This window comes from Mya arenaria, chromosome 1, assembly GCF_026914265.1.
Source record: "Mya arenaria isolate MELC-2E11 chromosome 1, ASM2691426v1".
Classification (NCBI taxonomy): Eukaryota; Metazoa; Mollusca; class Bivalvia; order Myida; family Myidae; genus Mya; species Mya arenaria.
The window spans coordinates 31,725,037-31,747,834 of NC_069122.1; the positions used below are offsets into that span (position 1 = coordinate 31,725,037).

At 33.5% G+C, this 22,798-nt stretch overlaps 1 protein-coding gene across 1 annotated transcript in view; it reads left to right on the forward strand.

Moving 5' to 3' along the window:
- Window positions 1-10,477: 10,477 nt before the first annotated feature.
- The window catches only part of LOC128226420 (fibropellin-1-like), a 61,316-nt gene continuing 48,995 nt past the window's right edge, over window positions 10,478-22,798 (forward strand). The window contains exons 1-6 of the mRNA XM_052936300.1: window positions 10,478-10,562; window positions 18,582-18,695; window positions 18,876-18,989; window positions 20,406-20,516; window positions 20,921-21,034; window positions 21,444-21,557. Coding sequence (XP_052792260.1) covers window positions 10,505-10,562; window positions 18,582-18,695; window positions 18,876-18,989; window positions 20,406-20,516; window positions 20,921-21,034; window positions 21,444-21,557 — 625 coding nt within the window. The 5' untranslated portion in view covers window positions 10,478-10,504. The remainder of the gene's footprint in view (window positions 10,563-18,581; window positions 18,696-18,875; window positions 18,990-20,405; window positions 20,517-20,920; window positions 21,035-21,443; window positions 21,558-22,798) is intronic.

The following is a 22,798-nucleotide window of genomic DNA, read 5'->3' on the forward strand; positions in this document are numbered from 1 at the left end:
TTTTAAAATCTTAACGTTCTATTTTCACTCATTTATTAGCAGTAAAAATATCAAACTGATATTGTACTGATGTTTTTTAACTCATTAATTTCCATATTTCACGAGTTCGAAACGTGTGCATTTTATTACAAAAAGGTTTGGTATTTACCGAATTGTCTCGATAGCTATAGCGAATTAGATGCCGATCAGGAATTCCAAAGCCCTGCATCCCCCGTGACAATCGTTAATGTCGATACGCAGGCCCCGGTTTCATTGCCAAACTACCTAAGGTTATGCCATAAGCTTTTAATAAAAGACAATATGAAGAGGATAATATGCCCGAGGTTTTAGAGAAGTCTGAACAATGCTTTGTTTTCAAAGGATATAGGAGATGTTGAACTATTAAAAGGTTGTCCAGAGTATTAGCTATATAATGATGTTATCAAAAATTGTCATGTCTTCGGACTTTTAGTTAACTTTATTACGGTACAATACCACCATGCCAATTTCATAAGTACATTTATGTTAAGGCCATAATTTTTATCTAACTACTTCTGTATTCCAAAATGTCAAAAAGGATTTTCATAGAGCTTCATGAACGTTACTGGCAGAAGTCGATTGGATATTATAATGAAAACGGGAGCAGTCAACCGCTTAAGGATGTCTAGAGGACTTAAAATTCATTAGGAAGAGCTAAGCATCTGTCATCCGCTCGTGAAAATCCCGAAAATATCGAAAAACAAAGGAATTCGACCAATGTCAATCGTGACTGGCTGATGTATCGCTTTTGTGAACTACTTAGTTTAGGGTATTTTGTAATATTATATCAATCCATTTTCATTCTAAACATCGATACAACCATGCAACTGTTGTCTTGCTGCTCCAGGTTCGTAATTATGTAGATCAAAGAACAAAAAGTAATCAAGAAAATTCGTCAATTTGCACACTCACCCGATCCCAACTTATCGAGATTGGCATGCATTATAGAGTGCATTTATTTACATATGTATCAATTGTAGTAAAAGGTAATGCCAATAGTCCGGCAGATAAAAGCCAAAATTCAACTTAACAGTACAATTGCGTATATACAAAATGTTTTTGCATTTTTGTGTAGGTTAAAACTTATTGTTAACGAATCCGAGTGATGCCACGTTGGCATCGTTGGGCAACTCGCTAAAACAAGATGGCCGCCAACATGGCTGTCGACAAAGGAAAAAAACACATACAATTCCTATATTTCTTTATTAAGATTCATGTTTATAAAAAAAATGATTATATTGCAGCAATAACAATCTCCTATGTACATTTACTGGTTTAAGACGGCATTTGCTCATGAAAAAACCCATCAAACTGTCACTTTCTGATAAAAATCAGTTACCAAAGTAGTACAACGAAGTTATTTTAAGAAAGGAGATTCATATGAAGTGTATGTGTTTCGTGTTATATATATTTGTGATTGGTAAGATAACTACGTGCTACCAAAACTACAATTATAATAAATTTTCAAGTTTGACAAGATAACTATGTCATGTAGGTAATGTACGTCACAATGTCTACTCAACTCATTCACATTTTCTTATTTTGAGATTCATAATCATCGTGTTTAAAATATAAAACTGTATCCGAACTACAAAACTTTACTGCATAATTTCATAATTATAAATAAGCAACCCATGAAATGCATGGTTACAATGAAATGTAACATACGTTACCACGTCTATTTAATTTTAGTTCTTTTTGACAACTGATATGCATCGTTATGAAATATTAGACCATAGCATGGCAAAATAACTGAAAAGAATAACGTTATAATTATACATTTGCAAATTTTATTTTTAGCAGAGGTCCATGTAATACATAATTATGTAATGAAACTTACGTTATCACGTCTACTTAATTCCAATTCTATTTACGATAAATAAACACTGTGGTAAACATATTGACCGATATCAAAGAGATAAAAACGGAAATTATGATGTACTGAATATACTCAATACTAATAACACCACAAAAAGATACTAAAAAGATATATGAAAGAACTCAATAGGAAACACTTGTTTCATTTGACACATTTTGATTTCAGTGTTTCATCGGTCTAGTTTAATAACATATAAGCAAGCTTATATATTGATTTCCTAATTGATCTGTATGTTACAACACATATCTTTTCCACGACAATCACAGAAAACATTGCATGACAGTCGAGAGCTATTACAACTGCATCGCATACTAAAACACCGCATTTGGCTTTCACATGAACACCTTATCATTTATCACTTATACCCTCATTTAACATTATCAATGCATGATTCAGTTGTTGGGGGGAGTGACTGAAGCTTTGGTGCTGATGCTGGAGACTTTTCATCCTTTTTAGTCCATGCAACAATTCTCACGTCTGACATTTAATTTATTCCGTCGAGCCCGTAACAAGCAGCAACAAAGGACGTCGATTCCCTGAGGATGACGTCTAGAGTCGATGCTTTATTTCCAATACACTCGAGTGTGTATTAATGAGATTTTAGAACCTTTATAACTGTACCCTTTCCGATTCCATAAAACACCGTGTCACAACCGGATAATGCATGAGCTGCTGATAAATCCAGTATTATATCTTTGTTAATCTCAACAATCGTGTTGATGTCAATAATTGCACGGCCTTGTATTGGGGATTCCATTATTACTTTCAAAGACACTTGGTGTACTTAAAATGATAAAGGGACAGCACAAACACATAAGTGTCGTCAGATATTATGCATATACCACTTTTGGTGTCATTGGCAACCAGAACCATTTGTTGAACAAGGATATTATCCGCCTCTTTATGTGTTGTTCGCATGTCTTTCCGTCTTATCGTTACACTCTCTGTAACTTAAAGGGGTACATCATCTTCTCCAGACAAATCGTCTAATATGAAAGAAAGCAGTTTCCTCTCAATATATCTTCTAAATTGGAAAATGTAACCCATGACCGTTCCATTTGTGGGCCAACAAATTATATACAAAATTGCAGAGCTGTCAATTATACCTCTCTCTATCTGCTTTCATGATGGTCTTGCAGACGTTTCTACCTGTACAATCTTCTTCAATTGTGACTTTGATTCGGAAATTCTGAAATCACCTGAAGCAGTAAACAAAGAGGTGGGAACTGGCGACAATTAAAACGATAACACATTTCTCAAGTCAATTTCCCGTGTCACGCTAGCAGACCAATCACTCTGATATATATCAACTCCATATCAACTCCATATCAAATGATTTCAATTCGCCTATCTTAAGTGACTTCTTTGATGTGGCATGCGTTGTAACTGATCGCGCAATAGCTTCGTGGAATGATTTTGGATGAGCGATGGGCCGCAGTGGATGAGTGCATTCACTGATCTTGGTCTGGATAGAAATGCGGTCTTTTCTATCGGTTTATATTCTGCTTTTCATCTGTTCTTTATGATTGCCTGTGTTTTGTGGCCGTTCTCCATCACAGAGTAATTCGATGTTATCGTACAGTCATGCCATTAAGAAAATACAAAAAAAATATGGACGCGAAATGCACGGTTCATTCCGTGTACAATCTATCGGTTGGCGGCCATCTTGGATGCTATCTCGAATTCCACGGGTTGCCCACTGATAAGTGACATTATTCAGATTCTGTTATAGTACACTCATGCCATTAAGAAAAAGCTAAAACTTTTTGTATAGACGCCAATGCACGGTTCACTCTGGGTACAAATTGTCCGTTGCATTCTTGAATCTTGAATTCCAAGAGTTGCCCAGCGATGCCAAAGTGGCATCATTTAGTACAGTCATGCCATTAACAAAATGAAAAAACAGTATGTATAGATGCAATTGCACTGTTCACTCCGTGTACAAATTGTCCGATGGCGGCCATTTTGGACGCCATCTTGAATTCCAAGAGTTGCCCACCGATGCCAGAGTGGCATCATTTATATTCTGTTATAGTCCAATCATGCCATTAAGAAAATGCGAAAAAAATGTGTAAAGACGCCAACGGCTTTTCACACCGCGTACAAATTATCCGTTGGCGACCATCTTGGGCGCCATCTTGGGCGCCATCTTGAATTTCAAGAGTTGCCCACCGATGCCAGAGTGGCATCATTTAGATTCTGTTATAGTACAGTCATGCCATTAAGAAAATGCAAAAAAATGTGTATAGACGCCAACGGCTTTTTCACACCGGGTACAAATTGTTCGTTGGCGGCCATCTTGGGCGCCATCTTGAATTCCAAGAGTTGCCCACCGATGCCAGAGGGGTATCTTTTAGATTCTGTTATAGTACAGTCATGCCATTAAGAAAATGCAAAAACATTGTGTATAGAAGACAACGCACTGTTCACTCCGGGTACAAATTGTCCGATGGCGGCCATCTTGGACGCCATCTTGAATTCCAAGAGTTGCCCACTGATGCCAGAGTGGCATCGTTTAGATTCTGTTATAGTACAGTCATGCCATTAAGAAAATGCAAAAACATTTTGTATATACGCCAATGCAAGGTTCACTCCGGGTTCTGCTGGACTACAATGTTCAGTCGGTGTTAATCAACGAATACTTATGGCCAACTAAAACATCCAACTGTTTCTTATAGATTTCAATGAAAATACTAAGTCGGTATTGCCGATATTTATTTGAAAAAATGGTTAGTTTTTACACCCGAGGTTCCAATAAATCAGAGCCTTTAATTACGCTCTTTAAATTGAAGAAAAATAACTGATTACAATCGCTTTTGGAGCAGTACAAATGGTCTCACTCTTCGTTGCAAAAAGAATTATGACCGTGATTAACTTAGCTGACCGACGAGTATGGTTTGCTAAGTTTTTATGATTTTTTTTGTATCCACTGTGAATGGTTGGTAAAGTAACGACTACCGCATGGACCCGGTTTCACTAAGGAACATAAAAGCAACGTCTTAACGGCCGTTTGTGGGGGTTGTTATTGTTATTGTCTACTAGTAATCGGATTATATGTGGGATTAATGTTGATGCCTTTCCCTGCTGCCACTTAACTAGATTATATGTTCTACGTAATATAATTGTTCCTGTCACTTACGAATCGGTCCAATAATCATGTGTAAACTTTAGATTATTGGGACAGTTGACCACGTGATATTTATCTACAGTCAGCTGGCCATGTTACCGCGAAAACAGACTTCTTTTCTATTCCGATATGTCATAGGAAACGTACAAAAACGCCAACAACCGATCTCACCAATCACTCGCCGAGAAAGTTCCACCACTCTGCATGATAATAATACTGGAAAAGAAAATGGGCCAGTCAACGATAGTAAAATGACTATTCCTGCAAAGCTATGGCGTAGCTTCCTGCTGTATGATTAATTCGAGTTTACATATTACTATCTTTACGTTAAATTCTTATATCATGCTGTGAATTTTATAAAAAATACTTGAATTAGTGCTTGAAATACGCATTGGCAAGCACTTGGCCTCCATATTCGCGAAAGTAACCTGTTAATACGCATAAGGCTATGTAAAAATATTTGAAAATTTATTTTGCCGCGGTAGGCATGCTAGTCGCGTTAGGTAAATACCGCTTGAAGCCGACAGTCTAAAACCGAAAAATAAAATGACTCAAAGCTTAACGGCCTTCTACACTACAAAACTCGTTGAATGGAATAAAACAAAAACTGTTTAAAGAAAAATCATTACACATTTAGTTTAAAGATTCAATGTTAAGCAAGCATTGTACTGTATTTGTTGCAACATGTGTATGTGTAAGTAGGAGATGAAGCAATTTTACGAAAGAAGATTTTATCCGATTGTCAATCAAATAGCATTTGCATTTTTTCGGAAATATCTTATTAAAAATATGTCAAAATAGTCAGTACTTCCGTGTGAACAATGAAATGTGGCTTTGTGATGATTGCAGCTATTTTAAGAAATATGTATGATTTTTTCTTACCAGGAAATTAATTATTTCCACTACTTTCACTATTTTATTGAATATCTATCGTTTTATGAAAGGTATCATCAAGAAACAAAAATACATTGTTGATTGTTGTCGACATAATCTAAAAAAAGTAAATACTTGTGTACCCAAAATTTGATCAAATCTCCTTTCGTTACAAAATGTCAACTCTTTATACCATAAAACAGTTCGAAAAAAAATATTCGTGACTAAATAAAAAGGAAACCTGATTTATTTATTTTTGGCCTTCCTCCACCACTTGTGCACTGTGGCAGGCCCTTGAAGTATTTGCGGGTCGCATTTTTTTATGTGGGTCGGTTAGGTAACACAAAACAGACTTGTTTATTACAGCCCTACAGTGTATATAGATTTAATGAAGTCAAATAAGTGTTTTTAATGTTTATACTTTATCAACACTTTAATGAGATGTACACAAATATGTTCTTAATCCGTATAAAAGTTGTCTGGATTTTTCTAAATATGAAAACCCTTTAAGTAAAAAAATTGTAGAAATTAAAGGGTTTTAGCTCGACGCAAAAATTTGCACCACATGTTTAAGAACAACAAGCTTTTAACTGATTGTGAGAAGGGAGCTACATGCCGTAGGAACTTCTCGATTAACTTCCGCTTTACAAGTGAGCTCAACTGAAATGCACGCAGTAAACGAAACATATTGATATCAAAGAATAAATCTTTAAAGTATGTTCGATGCATACGGACAATGATAAACAATTTTCATAGTTTTTATATATAATTATAAGTGATACAGGCTACTTTAAAAAGATTTCGTGTGTCGGCAAAGAGAGTTGAAAAACTTTCTTATCATCGAACGTAAGACAAACTGTCGCCAAACCTAAAAAAGTTGTCCTGAAGAAGTAAATAAAGATAAATGCTTTTAAATAGAAATAATAACTACTCAGAAATATTGATTCGAAATACGATCGTTGGATACGTGCGTTTATAAGAAGACACCTCTGAATTCCATGATTTATCAAAATACAACAAAAAGACTATGACACTAAATGAGAGTGTTATCTCAAGACGGTACACACTTTTTGCTTATCCTGATAAAGACATGAGTCAATAGTAAATCTGAGTCAAGGTACAAGTACTCTTTTCTTTTATCTGACAATGATTTAAAACTTAAACATTTAGAAAAAAGTGGTGATACAGTGTAAAGTTAAACAAACGAAAGAGGAACACTGTATAAAAGAATGAAGGCATGAAATGTACAAGATATTCATTTGATTGAAATTTGCGTAATTATCCAGATCGAAGACCAAATAGTCAAGCAAGTGCGTGGTATTTTTACATACGCCCCAAACCCTCCCATTCCCATCGAAATTGGCATGCATTGTAGATTGCATTTATTGTGGAAAGTATTGACAGCGTAAAGTTTGTGTTAATTTACTCATTCTTATGACAAACCAAAATATTAAATAGCTTCTTATGAGAGCAATGACACTATAAATGCGTCATTGAGAATGAATATTGCATTCAAATGACAAGCTTGCATTTCTGTAGAGGATGCATACATGTCCATCTAACGAACATCAAATCGAAGGATTTATTGACACTTTTTGAAGTGCAGAAAAAACACTCTTCGAAATCGGTTTTGGGGCTGTAAATATTGTCTGACTTCGTTGCTAAATGGCATTATGATCGTGATTCAATTGGCTTATTGATGAGTTTGCTTTGCTAATTTTATTTGAATAAAGTAGTGTCTACTATAAATGTTTGGTTTTGTCGTGTACAGCATAGACCCGGAACAAAGAAACAAACAAAGCAACGTCTTCTCGGCGGTTTGTCGGTGTCGCTCCTGTTACTGTCTGTTTGTTGCTATTGTTGCTGTTGCTGTTATTTTTGTTGTTGGTACTGTCTGGTGTTTTTTATGTTGTTGTTTTAATGGTTGTTTTGTTCATGTTGCTGTTGTTGTTGTTGTTATTGATTTTGTTGCTGTTGTTTTTGTTGTTGTTTTTGTCTGGTGTCGTTGTTGTTGTTGCTGCTGTTATATGTTTTAATCCTGTTTGATTTAAGAGCAGATGTTAGACATACTTTATTCTCCTTTCCATGCTTTAAAATAAAACTGCAATATTCTAGGAAAATAAATTGACTAGCTCAGTGTATGGAATGATTTATAATATGTTATAAATTTTAAAACCATAAATTTTAAAATCATTCCCGTGTGCCATTTATAATGTGATAGAATAGATTGTGTAAAATCGTAATAATTAAGAAAGGCTGAGCGAGGGAAGCAATCAAGTCCATCTTAGCCATTAGGATTTTAAATAATACGCTTTAAATTTCTTCAGCCGGCAGGAAACTGAATTATGACGTCATGTCTGCTTAATTATCAAAATATAAGTATAAGAATTTAAACGTGTGTTTTTCGTGAAAGCTGATAGATAATTTAAATGGTTTAAATCTTAATAACATTTTTAAAAACAGGTTTAGTTCATTTATCGACGATAGGTTACACACTTTATTATAGAACGACTCTGTTTGCATTGCCCATGAAAGGTTTATGTGCATGTTCACAAGTAGGCAATATCAAAACGAACTGTTTGTTAAGGCCACGCTACTTTTATGTCATGTTCATCGGACCTACCGCAACAATTTTCCCATTTTCAAATAAAAGACTGTCCTTAAAAAGCTATCAACCCGCACCGTTTCATGAGGAAAATCTAGGAAAATGCTGAAGCGAGTAAATCTTCCTTATTTTTGATAAAAACTGCGAAAAGCAAATTCGGTTTTAGTGTAATGCAATCTAAATTGATCTATTTAACCCTTCAACAAATCACATCTAAATGCCCTCACGGAAAGATGCAAATTGACATACAGAAATAAAGCATATCAAACAAAGATGTATAATGAGCTCTATTCAATGTAAATTTAAAACATTTTTGAATTGTAAGGATTTATCGGCAGCTACAAAGGAGTTCCAAAATTAAAACTAAGTAATCGTAGTGCTTATTTCTGTGCTTTACTCGGTAGGCAGGGCGAAGCCAATCGCCGATAAATATATATATCGTTTCGAAGACAAAAATAAATCCTTTCAAGTTAGTGTTCAGTGATATATTCCTGACAAATAGCTCTATACTAGCCAGTGCGCATGCCTGAGTTTCTAAATATATTACTTTATAACATTTGGCTGTCGAAATCTGCTTAAAGAAGTTTTGGTTGTCAGAGCTCTTCTTAATGATTTAATGTGAATCTGTCCTGCAATCCCAATGGCAGAGGCATGATCTTAAACACTTAATAGTGTTTTCTGATCAAAGACAGTGTGTGTATACCACGTGATAAATTACGTCATATATACTACGTCAGAATGCAAAACTTTGCTTAAAATTAAGACTTAAATCAAAGATAACTTTTCTTTTACAACACCATTTTAACTGAAACAAAGGGCATTCTATGCCGCTTAAAGAGCCCCGCATTTTATTTATTTCCGAAATTTAATGAGGTCTTTTGTTACACCAAACACTTCGACAAACCTATTTGCAAAAAAATGTTTTGACAGTACTCAGGCCGACGGCCGTATTGTGAAAAGGTTTGTCTAAGTGTTTTAAGAAACTAATCTCACAATCAAACTCTGGTTAAAGACAGAAGGTGGGGCTCCGTAAGCGGCGTAGACTGCGCTATGTTTTTTTTATTTAAAATGGTGACGAAATAAAGTTATCTTTGTTTAAAGTCTTTTTTCAAATCAAAATATTGCCTTCCGACGTAGCATTTATGACGCAATTTATCACGTGGTATACACACACTGTAAGATATCAGCAACAAAATTTATAAAGCAAGTTTCTCCTTGAGATTTATCAAAGATAGCAAAAACCATTAACAATCAGCTTAGATTTAGCTATTTGGGTAATACATCCTGGCTTTCGATAAACATGATAATTATATGATCAATATTTCTTGTTATCAATCCTGAAAAATGTCAGATGTAGCTAGATATCCAAAAACTAGAATGCAATTTAGAAACTATTCCCTGAAAACGTTACTGTTTCTTTAATACTTTATATTTTTATATATATTTATTTTCAATGTTATTTTTCGACACTTTACTCTTTGTGTTTTTGTATATGTTTTAAATTATGCCATTTCCGCGTGACCATGTTTGTAACGGCCATATACATTTATATGCGAATAAACTTTTAGTGAATATCCACCAAACCATATTTATTTTACAATAAAAAAAATGAATGTACAAACTAACAACAAAAGACAGTGTTTCACAACGGACTGTATTTTGGCGTGGCCTTATCAAGATGCATAAAAAAGAAAGGTAGTCGAATGAGCAATTGAGCACAATATATTGCTCACTATGGCATAACATGTTTACCTGCACAAACCATCCAGCATGAAAGGTTGGATTCTTGCATGGAGCTTATTGTTTGCACAATATTTTGTGAAAGCCCAATGTAAGAATTTTGTTATATAATGTTTGGCATGTTTTTTTATCATTTTCTGCTATTGACTCGTGCGTCTAAGCAATTTAAGTTGTTTACTATTGCTGAACATTTCGTTCATATCTTTTTCAAGATCTCTGTTATTCTACGCCATGTCAAAATGGAGGCACGTGCGTGGGTCACATGGCGGGTTACACGTGCTACTGTCGACCTGGATACAACGGCACGAACTGTGAAAGCGGTAAGTTCGATTTAAAGCAGTTTCGATTATTTTCAAATAATAATAATTTCCGTATGATAAAATAGCGAAAAAAAAAGAAAATTGTCAAAAACTGACATAAACTTGGCATCGATGTGTACAATGCATTGAAACTGACTACATAAGTAGCACATAGTTTACAATTTATTTAAGTTTAGCTGTTGTTTCGTAATTACTGGGTATGTCTACCATGTAGAATTTATTCCTTATGTGTAATTGGCTAGTCGGTGTTATCACGTGATATTACCGAGGTAGGTGTATAGCTTAATTATGTCACCCGATTAGAGTAGGCCGTTGTAGCTCAGTGGATACGATGCTGGACTGCAATTTTGGCGACACGGGTTGGAACCCTGTCTCCGCCACCATTTTTTTACATTTTGGCATTTTTTACAATTATGATATCAAGGCGTTACACATTCTATTAGATAATTGTTCTGGGATTCGTTACAGAAAAAAACTTTTTATGGTGCCAATCTTGTGCCTTTAATGTCGTGCATCAGCACTTGTTCAATTCGTCTTGCGTTGCATGCCGTAGACTGTTTTGGACGTTTTGAAATCAATGACATGGTTTATGCTTCCACGTTACAAAAACCTATTTTCTATTCAACCATTCCAGTTTCTTTCTATGCACATAACCCTGGCTTTCAAAATGCACTAAATGAAACAATTTTTGTTATGAATATTTTATTGTCATTAATTGCCACTGCAAAACGGCTGGAACATAACAGAAATGGTATATTTTGTTTTAAGTGCGTACGCTTTGGTCAATCCTGCGCCCACTACTGCATCAATTTTAGACTTTATGTAACATAATTTGACTTGTGCGTCCGAAATTATGTTATGGTTATCACAGTTGTTTGCTTTGAACATTGAACAATAGCTTACAATGCATCGAGAATAATTACTCTATACTTGTTGACATTATTAATCTGTCTCTTTTAAAAGAAAAGGATTATGCTCTTCTAGTACACAAGTATAATGGACAAACAATACTTACGAATATTGCAAAAAAAACCATTCTCGTTCATTGATATTAAAGTGCGTTTATCTTTTACGGTTCGCAAGTTTAAAACACATATCATTTTCTTCATGTTTAGATTTGTTTGTAAACAGATATCAAGAAGGGCTTATTAGAGTATTGTTGAAATCCTTTTGCATCTAAATGCAGAGTTTGCATAAAATGTATTCAATAACAACTTCAAGATGGTTACTTTTAAGTTATACCAAATGTCGCGTGTGTCGTTTCCCATATAGAAAGAAGTACAGACACATTAAAAAACTATACTGATAACATTTTGTCGGGTTGCCACTTCGACGATGTGAATTTGTTTTGGGTAATTTCATATATGAAAAATAGAAAAACAATAGCTACTTCAAGTTTACTTTCTGGTTACAAAATTGCAAATCTATTTCTTTAAGCAGAAGTTATCTTTACAAATGCATACAGCATGCTGACATGTGGGGACCATAAACAACCCCCAATACTGAAGAAGGTTTGCGTTAGAATGCAAACACTCATTGGTAAGGTAATCGTTTCAATAAACAAACCAATAAAGGAGTTAAGTCATAAATTCAACTTTTTACTTTTAAAGTTGTATAAACGTTCCAAAAGGCAAGACATGGATTTGTTTTAATTTCGTCAACTTTGTGTTCATCTCAGACAATGTAAACAATATGTGGCAAATTAAAGAATATATGACAATAAGATTATTTCAATTTACCACCCAAATTGATTAAGATATTTATTTAAACGGTCCCAGACATTTCACAACCACCAGCACCAACACCACAATCATCACGTTTTATTTCACAGCGTGGAAAAACATATATAATTATCTTTTATCTTGTTCGTCTATTATAGTCCATTATTATTGTTTGTATTCATAATTATTACTCAGTATAAACTTAAAGATACACTCTTACTCCCAGATAAGATTTTCTACAATAGAAATAATAGAGATGAGCATTAAACACGGTATTTCTACCTTATAAGACTATAGTAGATCACAGTAAATCTTTTAGCATTTACCAATCATTCAATATTTTTGTGCTTTCTGCTATTAAATACACGGCTACAATCTTGATATCAGTAATTAATATTATTAATAAATGCATTATTTAGTTAGTAGTTAATGGTTTATCAGTCAAAATTGATGTTTGTGATACATGTGTATGCATTGATTTTGAATAAGAGTGTCACTTTAACTATTACAATAAGTGTTTTTATTGATAGTATCATATCATTTTTATTTGTTTATATTGCATATAAATTTATATCAAGTAAGGTCTTCAAACTACTTCATAAATGAATCTAAAGAGCCTTTTAAACTTGAAAATGGCCACTAGCGATCTTAACTATACATACATTCGTTTGAAACGAAGCGTGTATTAACGTGCTAAAAATTGAACATAAAATCACAGATAACACTTGACAGTTTATATATTGTTCCTCCAAACCCCACTTGTACAGTCGAACAATGAGTAAACTCACTGTTGACGGTGTTTAAAAGTGATATAAACTAAAACAACTTGTCAGCACATTTGTTTGATTTACATTCGGCATGCGGAAGGCAATTGCAAATAAAATCGGAATAAGATGCATGTGCTTTAAGCCGCGTATTGTTTATTTATCATTTTAATTATATAAAACACATTACAAATGAATGGGCCATATTATTTTACATGTATACGACTTACATTACGTATTCAGAAATGCCTTTAAATGTATACAAGAACAGAAATTAAAATATCACATTTATCGTTTTTAATATAAAATTTTGACACTTATGTTTACACATTATTTAAACAACATGAAATTGTACAATGTAATAATTACAGATTTACCTTACCTTATTTAAATGCATATCACACTTTTCTTCATATTTTTAATCAATATAAGTATAATTATGCTTATTTACTGACTTCAGTTTAAATACATATCACATTACAAATGAATGTGCAATGGAACTAATACATGTGTACCAGCGTAGCTACGTGTTTCAGTTATATGTACACTACTGAAAACATGAAAGACACATTTGTTTGAAAACCGTGGTGATATTTTTTTCATCATATTGTCAAAACCTTTTAATAATTTGTACTGTCTGATATACGACAGTTTTATTGCAATGCCATATTATAAGACAAGTTAGTTGCGTCCCAATTTTTGCTACCTTTTGCAATGATTAGACCCAAAATCAAAACCTACCTCGCATTTTTACTTATTTATAATGAAATGCGTGTATTGATATTGGTCCCTTTTTTGTTTATGAAACGACTTATGCGATAAGATTATTATACACAGTACATCTAATATTGCTAACACATTATTTGTACAGCAATTATCAAAACAAATTAAAACATCTAATGGTATTAAGAAAAACCAATGATACATTCAAATTAAATGTTTTATAATGCGTTATGGTTTCCTAGTATAATAATTTTGAACTAATTGGCAACACTTAATATTAGTGGTTTAGGCAACTATAGAAAACAACAAAGAGAGACACATGTTTGATTGGCTTTAATTAAATCATTATGGTATATGTATGCTTCAAAAGGTACACTATTAAAAGAATTGATTTGAAAATGGTAAAGAGAATGGGGGACTAATTGCATATTCAGCGGAAGCAAATCAAATATTGTGGTTGTTGCATTTCTATTCAACCCGAAACACAAGCTTAAAAAAACAAACAAAAAAACCGAACGGACTGAAAGTAGAAATTTAATTGTTGGCCTACCAAATTCATGACTCAGAATTTTCATTGATAAACATTAAACAGTAATAAACCACTTCTATTCTAACAAATTGTATACTTAACAACAATGACGAAACATTTATAATTTTTCGTAGACTTTAATAGTTTTATATGAAACCTAGACAAGACAAATGGTATGACTAGAACTCAGAATGCAGAGAAACATTATTTTAAATGTTAATCTCCTAAAACTAATGCGATGCATGGCGATTTAAAACATTCCGGCAAATATCAATATATATGGTAGTCGAACACTTAATCTCACATTCATTGTAGACTTGACTACATATCTAAATATACCTTTTAGAAGGAACTACCATAAAGCCCGGCTATAAAACAGACCACTCGCTGGTATAAATTTATTTTAACCTCGTCTAAGATAAAGAGAGGCCTCAGTATTTCAAAATATATTAGTCTGTGTTATTTGATCCAATTTTCAAGACCTCATATAATCTTGCATAGAGGAAACGGTTAGTTATGACACCGAATGCAATGCAAAAACCTTATGGGAACTGATAAAGGGTTTAATAAGAAATGAAACAGTTAAGTTTAGAACAGCATACATGAGAAACAAAACTCAATACGAATTACAAATATGAAATTGATCAATATCTGAAATGTGTGTTACTAAAAAACAAACCAAAAACTTGATGAAATAACTCAAATTTCACTAAGCGGTATCATATATATCATGGATATCGATGTGTTTGTCAAAATGACTATACCGGAATCCGTTGCCATACAAGTGAGTTGTTTTAAATACTTGATTCAGGTAGCAACCCAGTCAGCATATTGATAGCGAATGTGATTTTAAGGGAAATATGAACATAAAAAGTTAAATCATGATTTCCCTGTTTTAAAACATCGTTATCGAATCATAAATGAGAAAGCTAAACTAATAATTATTATCTAAACGAGTATATCATCTGAATGTTAGTTTGACCAGAAATTATTGAGATTTTAGTTTTTATACATAAAACTAAAAAAAACCATAGCAAAACATAGCATTAACTATTTGTTTATATCAAGATATTGAACATATTTTCACAATATAAAATCACCAGCTTTCAAAATTTTGTAAGTCCGCCTTCCTGAGTAATACATGCTTCAATCCTCCTGGGCATACACCCTATCCAATCAGGGTCCATAGTGTCCCAAAAACTGACTACCTCCTGCTCCATAGCACCTGGTTAGATTTTTCTGGTTGATACTGTTCTTCATTAGCCCCCAAATGTTCTCAATAGGATTCAGATTAGGACTGTAGCTTGGCTACTCCAAAACTGGTACATTTTCCGCTAAAAACCAATATTTTACATGTTTGACAGTATGTTTTGGATCATGTTGGAAGCATGGTCTCTTTGGATACCAGCACAGTCCCCCTGTAAATCATTTCACTTCTGATTTTGGAAAAACTCCATCTCCTGTTTTGGGATGTGACTAAACCCAACCTCCTCCGATCACCAACTGTCAAACTTCGAAGCTTTCCTGCTCCCTACTTATGCTCTATTCCCTGTCCATTCTCATTTTTTTTATCAAAACCCTGTATACAGTAGATAGAGGAATGTCTGCAGTTTATGAAATGGTGCTTACATTTGTAATCCCATCAATATAAAGCTCATAAATAATCTTTCTTTTCTCAGATGCACTCATTTCAACACTCAACTTTCAAGGTCGTGTACTCAAATGTAAACAAAGGGAGATCACTCTAACAGACTACTGAAAAATTTAAGAAAAGAGTTACTTCCCCTTATATTAAAAGAAGTTAATTGATGTTGAGCATAAAACAAATATGTTGCAACATCAAAGTTGTTTATAAAATTCTTAATAATTTCAAACTATTAGAGCTTTATCCATTTATGATTTTAAATTAATACTGTATGTCTGTATATTGTAATGGACCGGTCGCCTTATAGATAATAAACTTTGTCATGTTTAACAAAACGTGAGAACATGACATATTTTGCCACACTCAGAAAAAATCGCACTAAAGGAAAAATCAATAAATACACTGCAGACTAAAAAGGAAAGAACAACAGGTTTAGAAAACGTTTTAAACGAGTATATTTTAGAGATAACCACATTAAAAAGGTTGAAATGAAACCTTTTTAAGAAAACCCTTACAGAACAATAAACGAACATGAAAAATGTGCGTGAAGGCCTTTTGACCAGCCTGGAATGTGACCGAGCTCTAAACATTAACAACTTCAGAAGCAGAGGTTGATACTACATATACCAGACTAAATACGGACCTTGATGAGTTAACAAACTGGTGACCAATAACTTTACTAAACGTAGATTATAAAACAGTAACTTAAGCCATAAATAGTCGAATAAAGAAAAAATATCATTTATTATAATTCATAAACAATATTGGTTTGTAAAGGGTAAATATATAGGAGGAAACATTGGAGTATTTTTTGAAATCATAGAATATATACAAGAAAACATTAAACCAGGATTCTTTTTGTTTGCCGACATTTACAAAGTGTTTGGCAATTTAAACCACCGATGTATTTTTGAATGCATAAAATCATGGAAGTTTGGACCGGTAAAGACATATATCACAGTCATTACACTAGACAGAGGCGTTCGACAGGGTTGCCAAATACCGGCCGTTGCTTTTATTTTTTATTTTAAACACTGCATAACTTTATTACACTGAACAGTGACGTTAAAGGGATAAGAATAATGAAATAATAAAACAAACATTTTGGCCTATGATTCAGCATTTTTCAATAATGGTGGCAGAAAATCCTTTGAAACACTCGTGCAAACATAAGAAATGTTCTCCTAATGCTCAGGCTTAAACCTGAACACGAATTCATAAAAAAATATGAGAGTGGGATCTTTAAAAACTAAAATATACAATATTGTTATACCAAAAACATTGTATGGACATTTGCTAGTGGTACTTCTTTAGGATTACATTTTCAAATGGTAAAAATACAAATATTGCAATTAATATCAATAAGTTTTTAAAAAAAATTGGAAACGTATTGATGGCCGGCCACAATGCAAACGTCGTTCGAAGGGCAAACATTTAATATGTAGAAGTCCATTTTTTAGTTTTGATGTTCAATTTTTACGAACTACGATTTATCAGATTTCCAATAAAGAGCATTTACGTTATCACGGAAATGTCTTAATACACAATGAGGTTAGGACAAAATTATCAACTTGCCAATCAACAATGTCTTGAGACCTTGGGGTGAAAGCAGCTATTTTAAAAAAGAAATATTTGCATTTTTTAAACTAGAAAATAAATTTTATCCACTATTTTCCATTATTTTTTTAATATGTTATGATCTGAACCGATATCATCACGAACTCTCAAGGCATTGTTGATTAGATAGTCCGGGGCATTTTGACACAAATACAAAGTAAAAATGTCGACAGACTTTTTCGAAAGAATGTGAATGCTTTTTGATCCAATCTGATAAATCTTCTTTTGTAATATTTGTCCAACTCCTAACTACCCTAAAACATGTCACCATGAATGTATATTTTACTCTCAAAAAGACCGTTCCTCAAAACTGAATGAAACATGAACTTTTTATGAAAAGTTTTAGTTTTTTACCTTCCCCACCCACTTTTGCACTGGGGAACCCAAATACAACACGATTCAATGGTAACACGGACATGTACTTGTCCCCAAGTCTTGGTTAAAAATAGAACCAATATTATGAATATATTACTATATCCATGTTCAAAATAAACGTTCATATTTTGGATCTGCAAACAATTGTATAAACATTATTCATTCTTTTGTTAGGTTTAGGTAATCCAAAATGTGTAACGATTGGTCCATATTATCAAAAAATGATATAAATCAATGAAATCATATAATTTTGCAACCTAGCCTTAAGATAACCTGTCGACAATTTATCCCAGTTTTATAGAAATGGCTGCTGGTGTTTTAATTTTTAATAGGATATTAAAATTGCATCTTCTATTTAGTTAATATATAGAAGGTATACAGCATCAGGAACTTTAAAATAAGTTAAAATGAGACGAGCGTGCTAAAATCTTAAATGCAATGGACTTTTATTTTTAGGTCAACTTATGTGTACAGAGAATGTTCGTTTCTTGTCCGGAAATGCTTGATTATCAGGTCAACTAGAGGGATCATAATATGTTATAATTAACACTGAACAGAAAAGGTTTGGTGGGATGTTAATTTAAGAAGAATCTCTGAACGTTAATCCTTACAGTTTCTAATGAATAATGTACCATCTCTTTACAGATATAAATGAGTGTGCTTCGAATCCTTGTTTGAATGGGGGAACGTGTCAAGACCAGGTTAATGGATATCGATGTGTTTGTCAAAATGGCTTTACCGGAATCCGTTGCCATACAAGTAAGTTGTTTTAAATACTTGATTCAGGTAGCAACCCAGACAGTAAATTAATAGCGGATGTGTTTTTAAGGGAACTATGAACATCAAAAGTTAAATTAAGATCTCGAATCATAAATGTAAAAGCTAAAATAGTTATTATTATTTAAACGAGTATATCATCTGAATGTTATTCTTTCGCAGACATTGACGACTGTGCCAATCAGCCGTGCCAGAATGGAGGGTTGTGTTTAGATGGAGTCAACTCCTACAACTGCTCCTGTCCAAGGGAGTACACCGGGCAACTCTGTGAAATAGGTAAGAATTACATAGAGGATATTTGTTTATTTCAGTGTAAGATCGTGTTTTATTTCACGAGTGTCATAGAAAAACATATTTTCACGAGTGGCGAAGCCACGAGTGAAAATGTAGTTTTTTTATGATCACGAGTGAAATTAAATACGATCTTACACTGAAATAAACAAATTTTCTGTTTCTTTTATGCTTATTTTCGGAGTTTTATTTGTTTTTTATTTATTTCTGAATTACCCCCTTTTTTGAAAAGGGTGGGCTTTATGCCGCTACCCGTGGGGCGCCCCTCATGCATAATTATAGCTGTCAACTTTTCTACTTTTAGTTTGCTGAGAAATAGTTCTCTGCTATTCATTCTTATAGCTTAATATTCGCTCGTTTTTTATTGCAAAGCTTTATGAACAGTAAAAAATGAAGTATTATTAGTGCACAAATGTTCCAAAAAATAATGAAAACACTTTATTTTAACCAAATTACTACGCCGCTATTTATGGAATGAAAATTTGGAAGGTCAAATGTGTTAGCAAAACAAATGTGGATACTCATTGGATTTTAACCATTCTTCTTAGTTTAAGACTGCATATACGCGTGTTTTTATAGTAAGTTAATATTCAGTCATCTTACAGACCAGTCTGTTTCGCTTTAAAATGTTTGTTTTCCAGAAGAGTAAATGCCACACTAGTTTGTTGACACATTTTGAGATGTGGGTGGGGTAAAAAATATCGGATCTATCTGTAAATTGTTGTGTGAATTCTCCAGGAAGCTCATTTTACGTACTACAACGGTTAACAGTTCAAAATACATTTGAACAATGCTATAAAATTTTATTTATGTTCGAACAGTTGCTTTTGTCTGTAATTTGTTTGGAATGAAAGCAAATGTTCGAACATTCAGCTTCAAAGATCAGTAAAATGTTTGATAAACGGGATAACCGGTAATAAACGGTAAGTTGTTAGTTTCCAATTATATATTTATTTAAATTTATAAAATATTTCTTTATTTTTTTTTAACATTTTTTGACATAATTTACTGAAGTCCAGTGTTCTGTTTTGACCAAGGCAAGTACATGTAATAACAAAGGATTTTAAAAGTAGTTCTGAAAATTGATATTTTCACTCCTTATTTTGCAGTGAAAATATCAAATTGATATTTTCACTGTTGTTATTTCACTGTTAAAACCCCATATTTCATCGTAAAGCATGAAAGAAAGAGCTTTATTTTAATTCATATTTCATACATACTGTTTAACTAACAAAATTAGTATGTAACATGTTAGCCCTATGTTCTCTAACTTGTGAACCTCCAATTTAAACTTTACATATTAATATTGCTTGTTTGTTTTTTTGCATTAAACATTGCATTGTGGTGGTGAAGAAATTAAAACAAACATAACATTTATAATACATATCTTCTTTTGTTCAGATGTGAACGAATGCGCATCATTCCCATGTGTCAATGGCGTGTGTTCCGATCACGTGGGTTATTTTAATTGTTCATGCTTCCCTGGGTATTCCGGAACCTGCTGCGAAATAAGTATGACATTTTGTTGTTTGTATGATATTCGACTTCAAGTGATGCAAATAGTAAACTTTTTAATTCGCATTTAGCAATTTTCAGAGTATTTTTTAACGTAACATAACGGACTTTAACCAGAGCAAGGAATCTGTTTCGTCCTAAAAATGAAAACAATTAACCCCCACTAGTACCAAACTTTGGCTTTTTACTTAAAAGACGAATTTGAAATACTGTACTTGCATAATTCAAAAGTTATGACGTGCAGAATCAGAAGTAAGGACTTGCAGAAATAAGAAGTTTAAACTTTCAGTAATAAGTAATTAGAACTTGCAAAATTTAGGTTCAAACAACACAACAGTAATGACAATATGTATGAATTATTATTCTGTATGTGGAGTTCAATGTCGTATATTTCCACGTAGACAGTGATGACTGCCAGTCCGGACCTTGTTTAAACGGTGGATTGTGTATAGACGGGGTCAATTCCTACACGTGTACATGCCGCAGGGGGTACACGGGCGACAACTGCGCAAATGGTAAATATGTTTAAATTTTAAATAAAATGTTGGCAACATAATAGTAAATATCGAGTACATTTGTTCATTACTTCAACTGAAAGTCGGCAGCATAATGGTAATACAAATATTGTTTTTCATCTTAATAAATATACGATAAATGTCAACAATTGAATCTTATTGCATTTTTAAAAATGGAATAAGTTCAAACATTTTTAGCTCCGTTTTCAAGTGAACTTGAGTCAATGGATTTATCTATTCTACTTAAGATTACTTGCATCAATTTTTGAATTTTCATAAATACGTACGATTTGTTTCTGACACAGCCATCACACTTCTGAATATGCTCCATACTAAATATTTCTAGTGATTTTAAAGATTGTGATAAAGACATAGCGAATGTTTAGCGATCATGTGATTTCTATTTCAGATACAAATGAGTGCGAATCATCACCTTGCCAACATGGTGGCATTTGCATAGACAATGTCGGATTCTTTGTATGCGTTTGTTCTGCGGGATACACGGGAACTCGCTGCGAAATTGGTAAGTACATTGCATTGATGTGTGCATAACCTCTTCCCTGCTGATATAGGATTACCTGACTGGTGTGCAAAAACACCTGGGCACGTTAATACTTTCGAAATTATTTATCTGCTTTTGTTAATGTAATTGTCTAATAATTTGCATGATTTCAAAAGGGAAAACGTATTTTCTTCTTAAACTTTCAAGAAACCAGTCCTTTCCCGGAATTATGTGTAGGATTTCAAAGGGGAAAAATCCAAATTTACATAAACGAGCCCTACTCTGGAATAATGTGTAGCTTATAGGGGCAAAACGAACTTAAGTCATACATCCAAAAAAACAAGGAACAGCCCTACTCCGAAATGATAGGTAGGATTTCAAAGAGGAAAAACATTATCTCGTGTAAAACTTTCATGAAGCCGGCCATTCCCCCGAGTAATATGTAGGATTTCAAGGGAGAGGGGGCACCATGTCCTCGTCTTAAACCTTTATGAAACCAGCCCTACTCCGGGATAATATGCAGAATTTCAACGGGGTAAAATGTTCTCGAATTTAACTTTCATGAAACCAGCTCTTCTCCCGAATAATGTGAACAAGTTCAATGAGAAAAACATGTTCTTGTCTTAAACTTTCATGAATCCAGTCCTACTCCCGAATAATGTGAAAGAGTTCAATGGGAAAATATGTTCTCGTCTTAAACTTTCATGAAACCAGCCCTACTCCGCAATAATGTGCAGGATTTGAACGGGGAAACATGTTCTCGAATTAAACTTTCATTTAATCAGCAGTTCTACGGAATAATGTGTCGGAAGAGGGAAATCATATTCTCGTGTTAAACCTTCATAAAACTAGCACGTCTCCGGAACAGCAGTCCATGGGGGTCGGGGACATGTTCCGTTTTAAGTTTTCATGGAGCCATCCCTACTCAAGTATAATGTTTAGGCTTTTAAGCGGGAAATGAGTTATTGTCTAAAACTTTTATGAAACCAGCTTTCTCTGCAACTACTGCACTTGTGAACTACTGTCAATGAATCGTTCTTTTGAAAGCAAAAACTTCGTCATACATTAGATTCAATTATATACGAAGGAAGCCGTAGTACTTTTGCTTCAGATACGAACAAGTGTGTCTCGACATAAGTGCGAACACTTTGCGCCTTGTGACCTCCTAATCAGAGAGTAACCATTTTTGATACCGAATTGATGAGGTAAAATACCGCAAATAATGAAAATTTATCAAGCAGATTAACGGCTGAAATCACGAG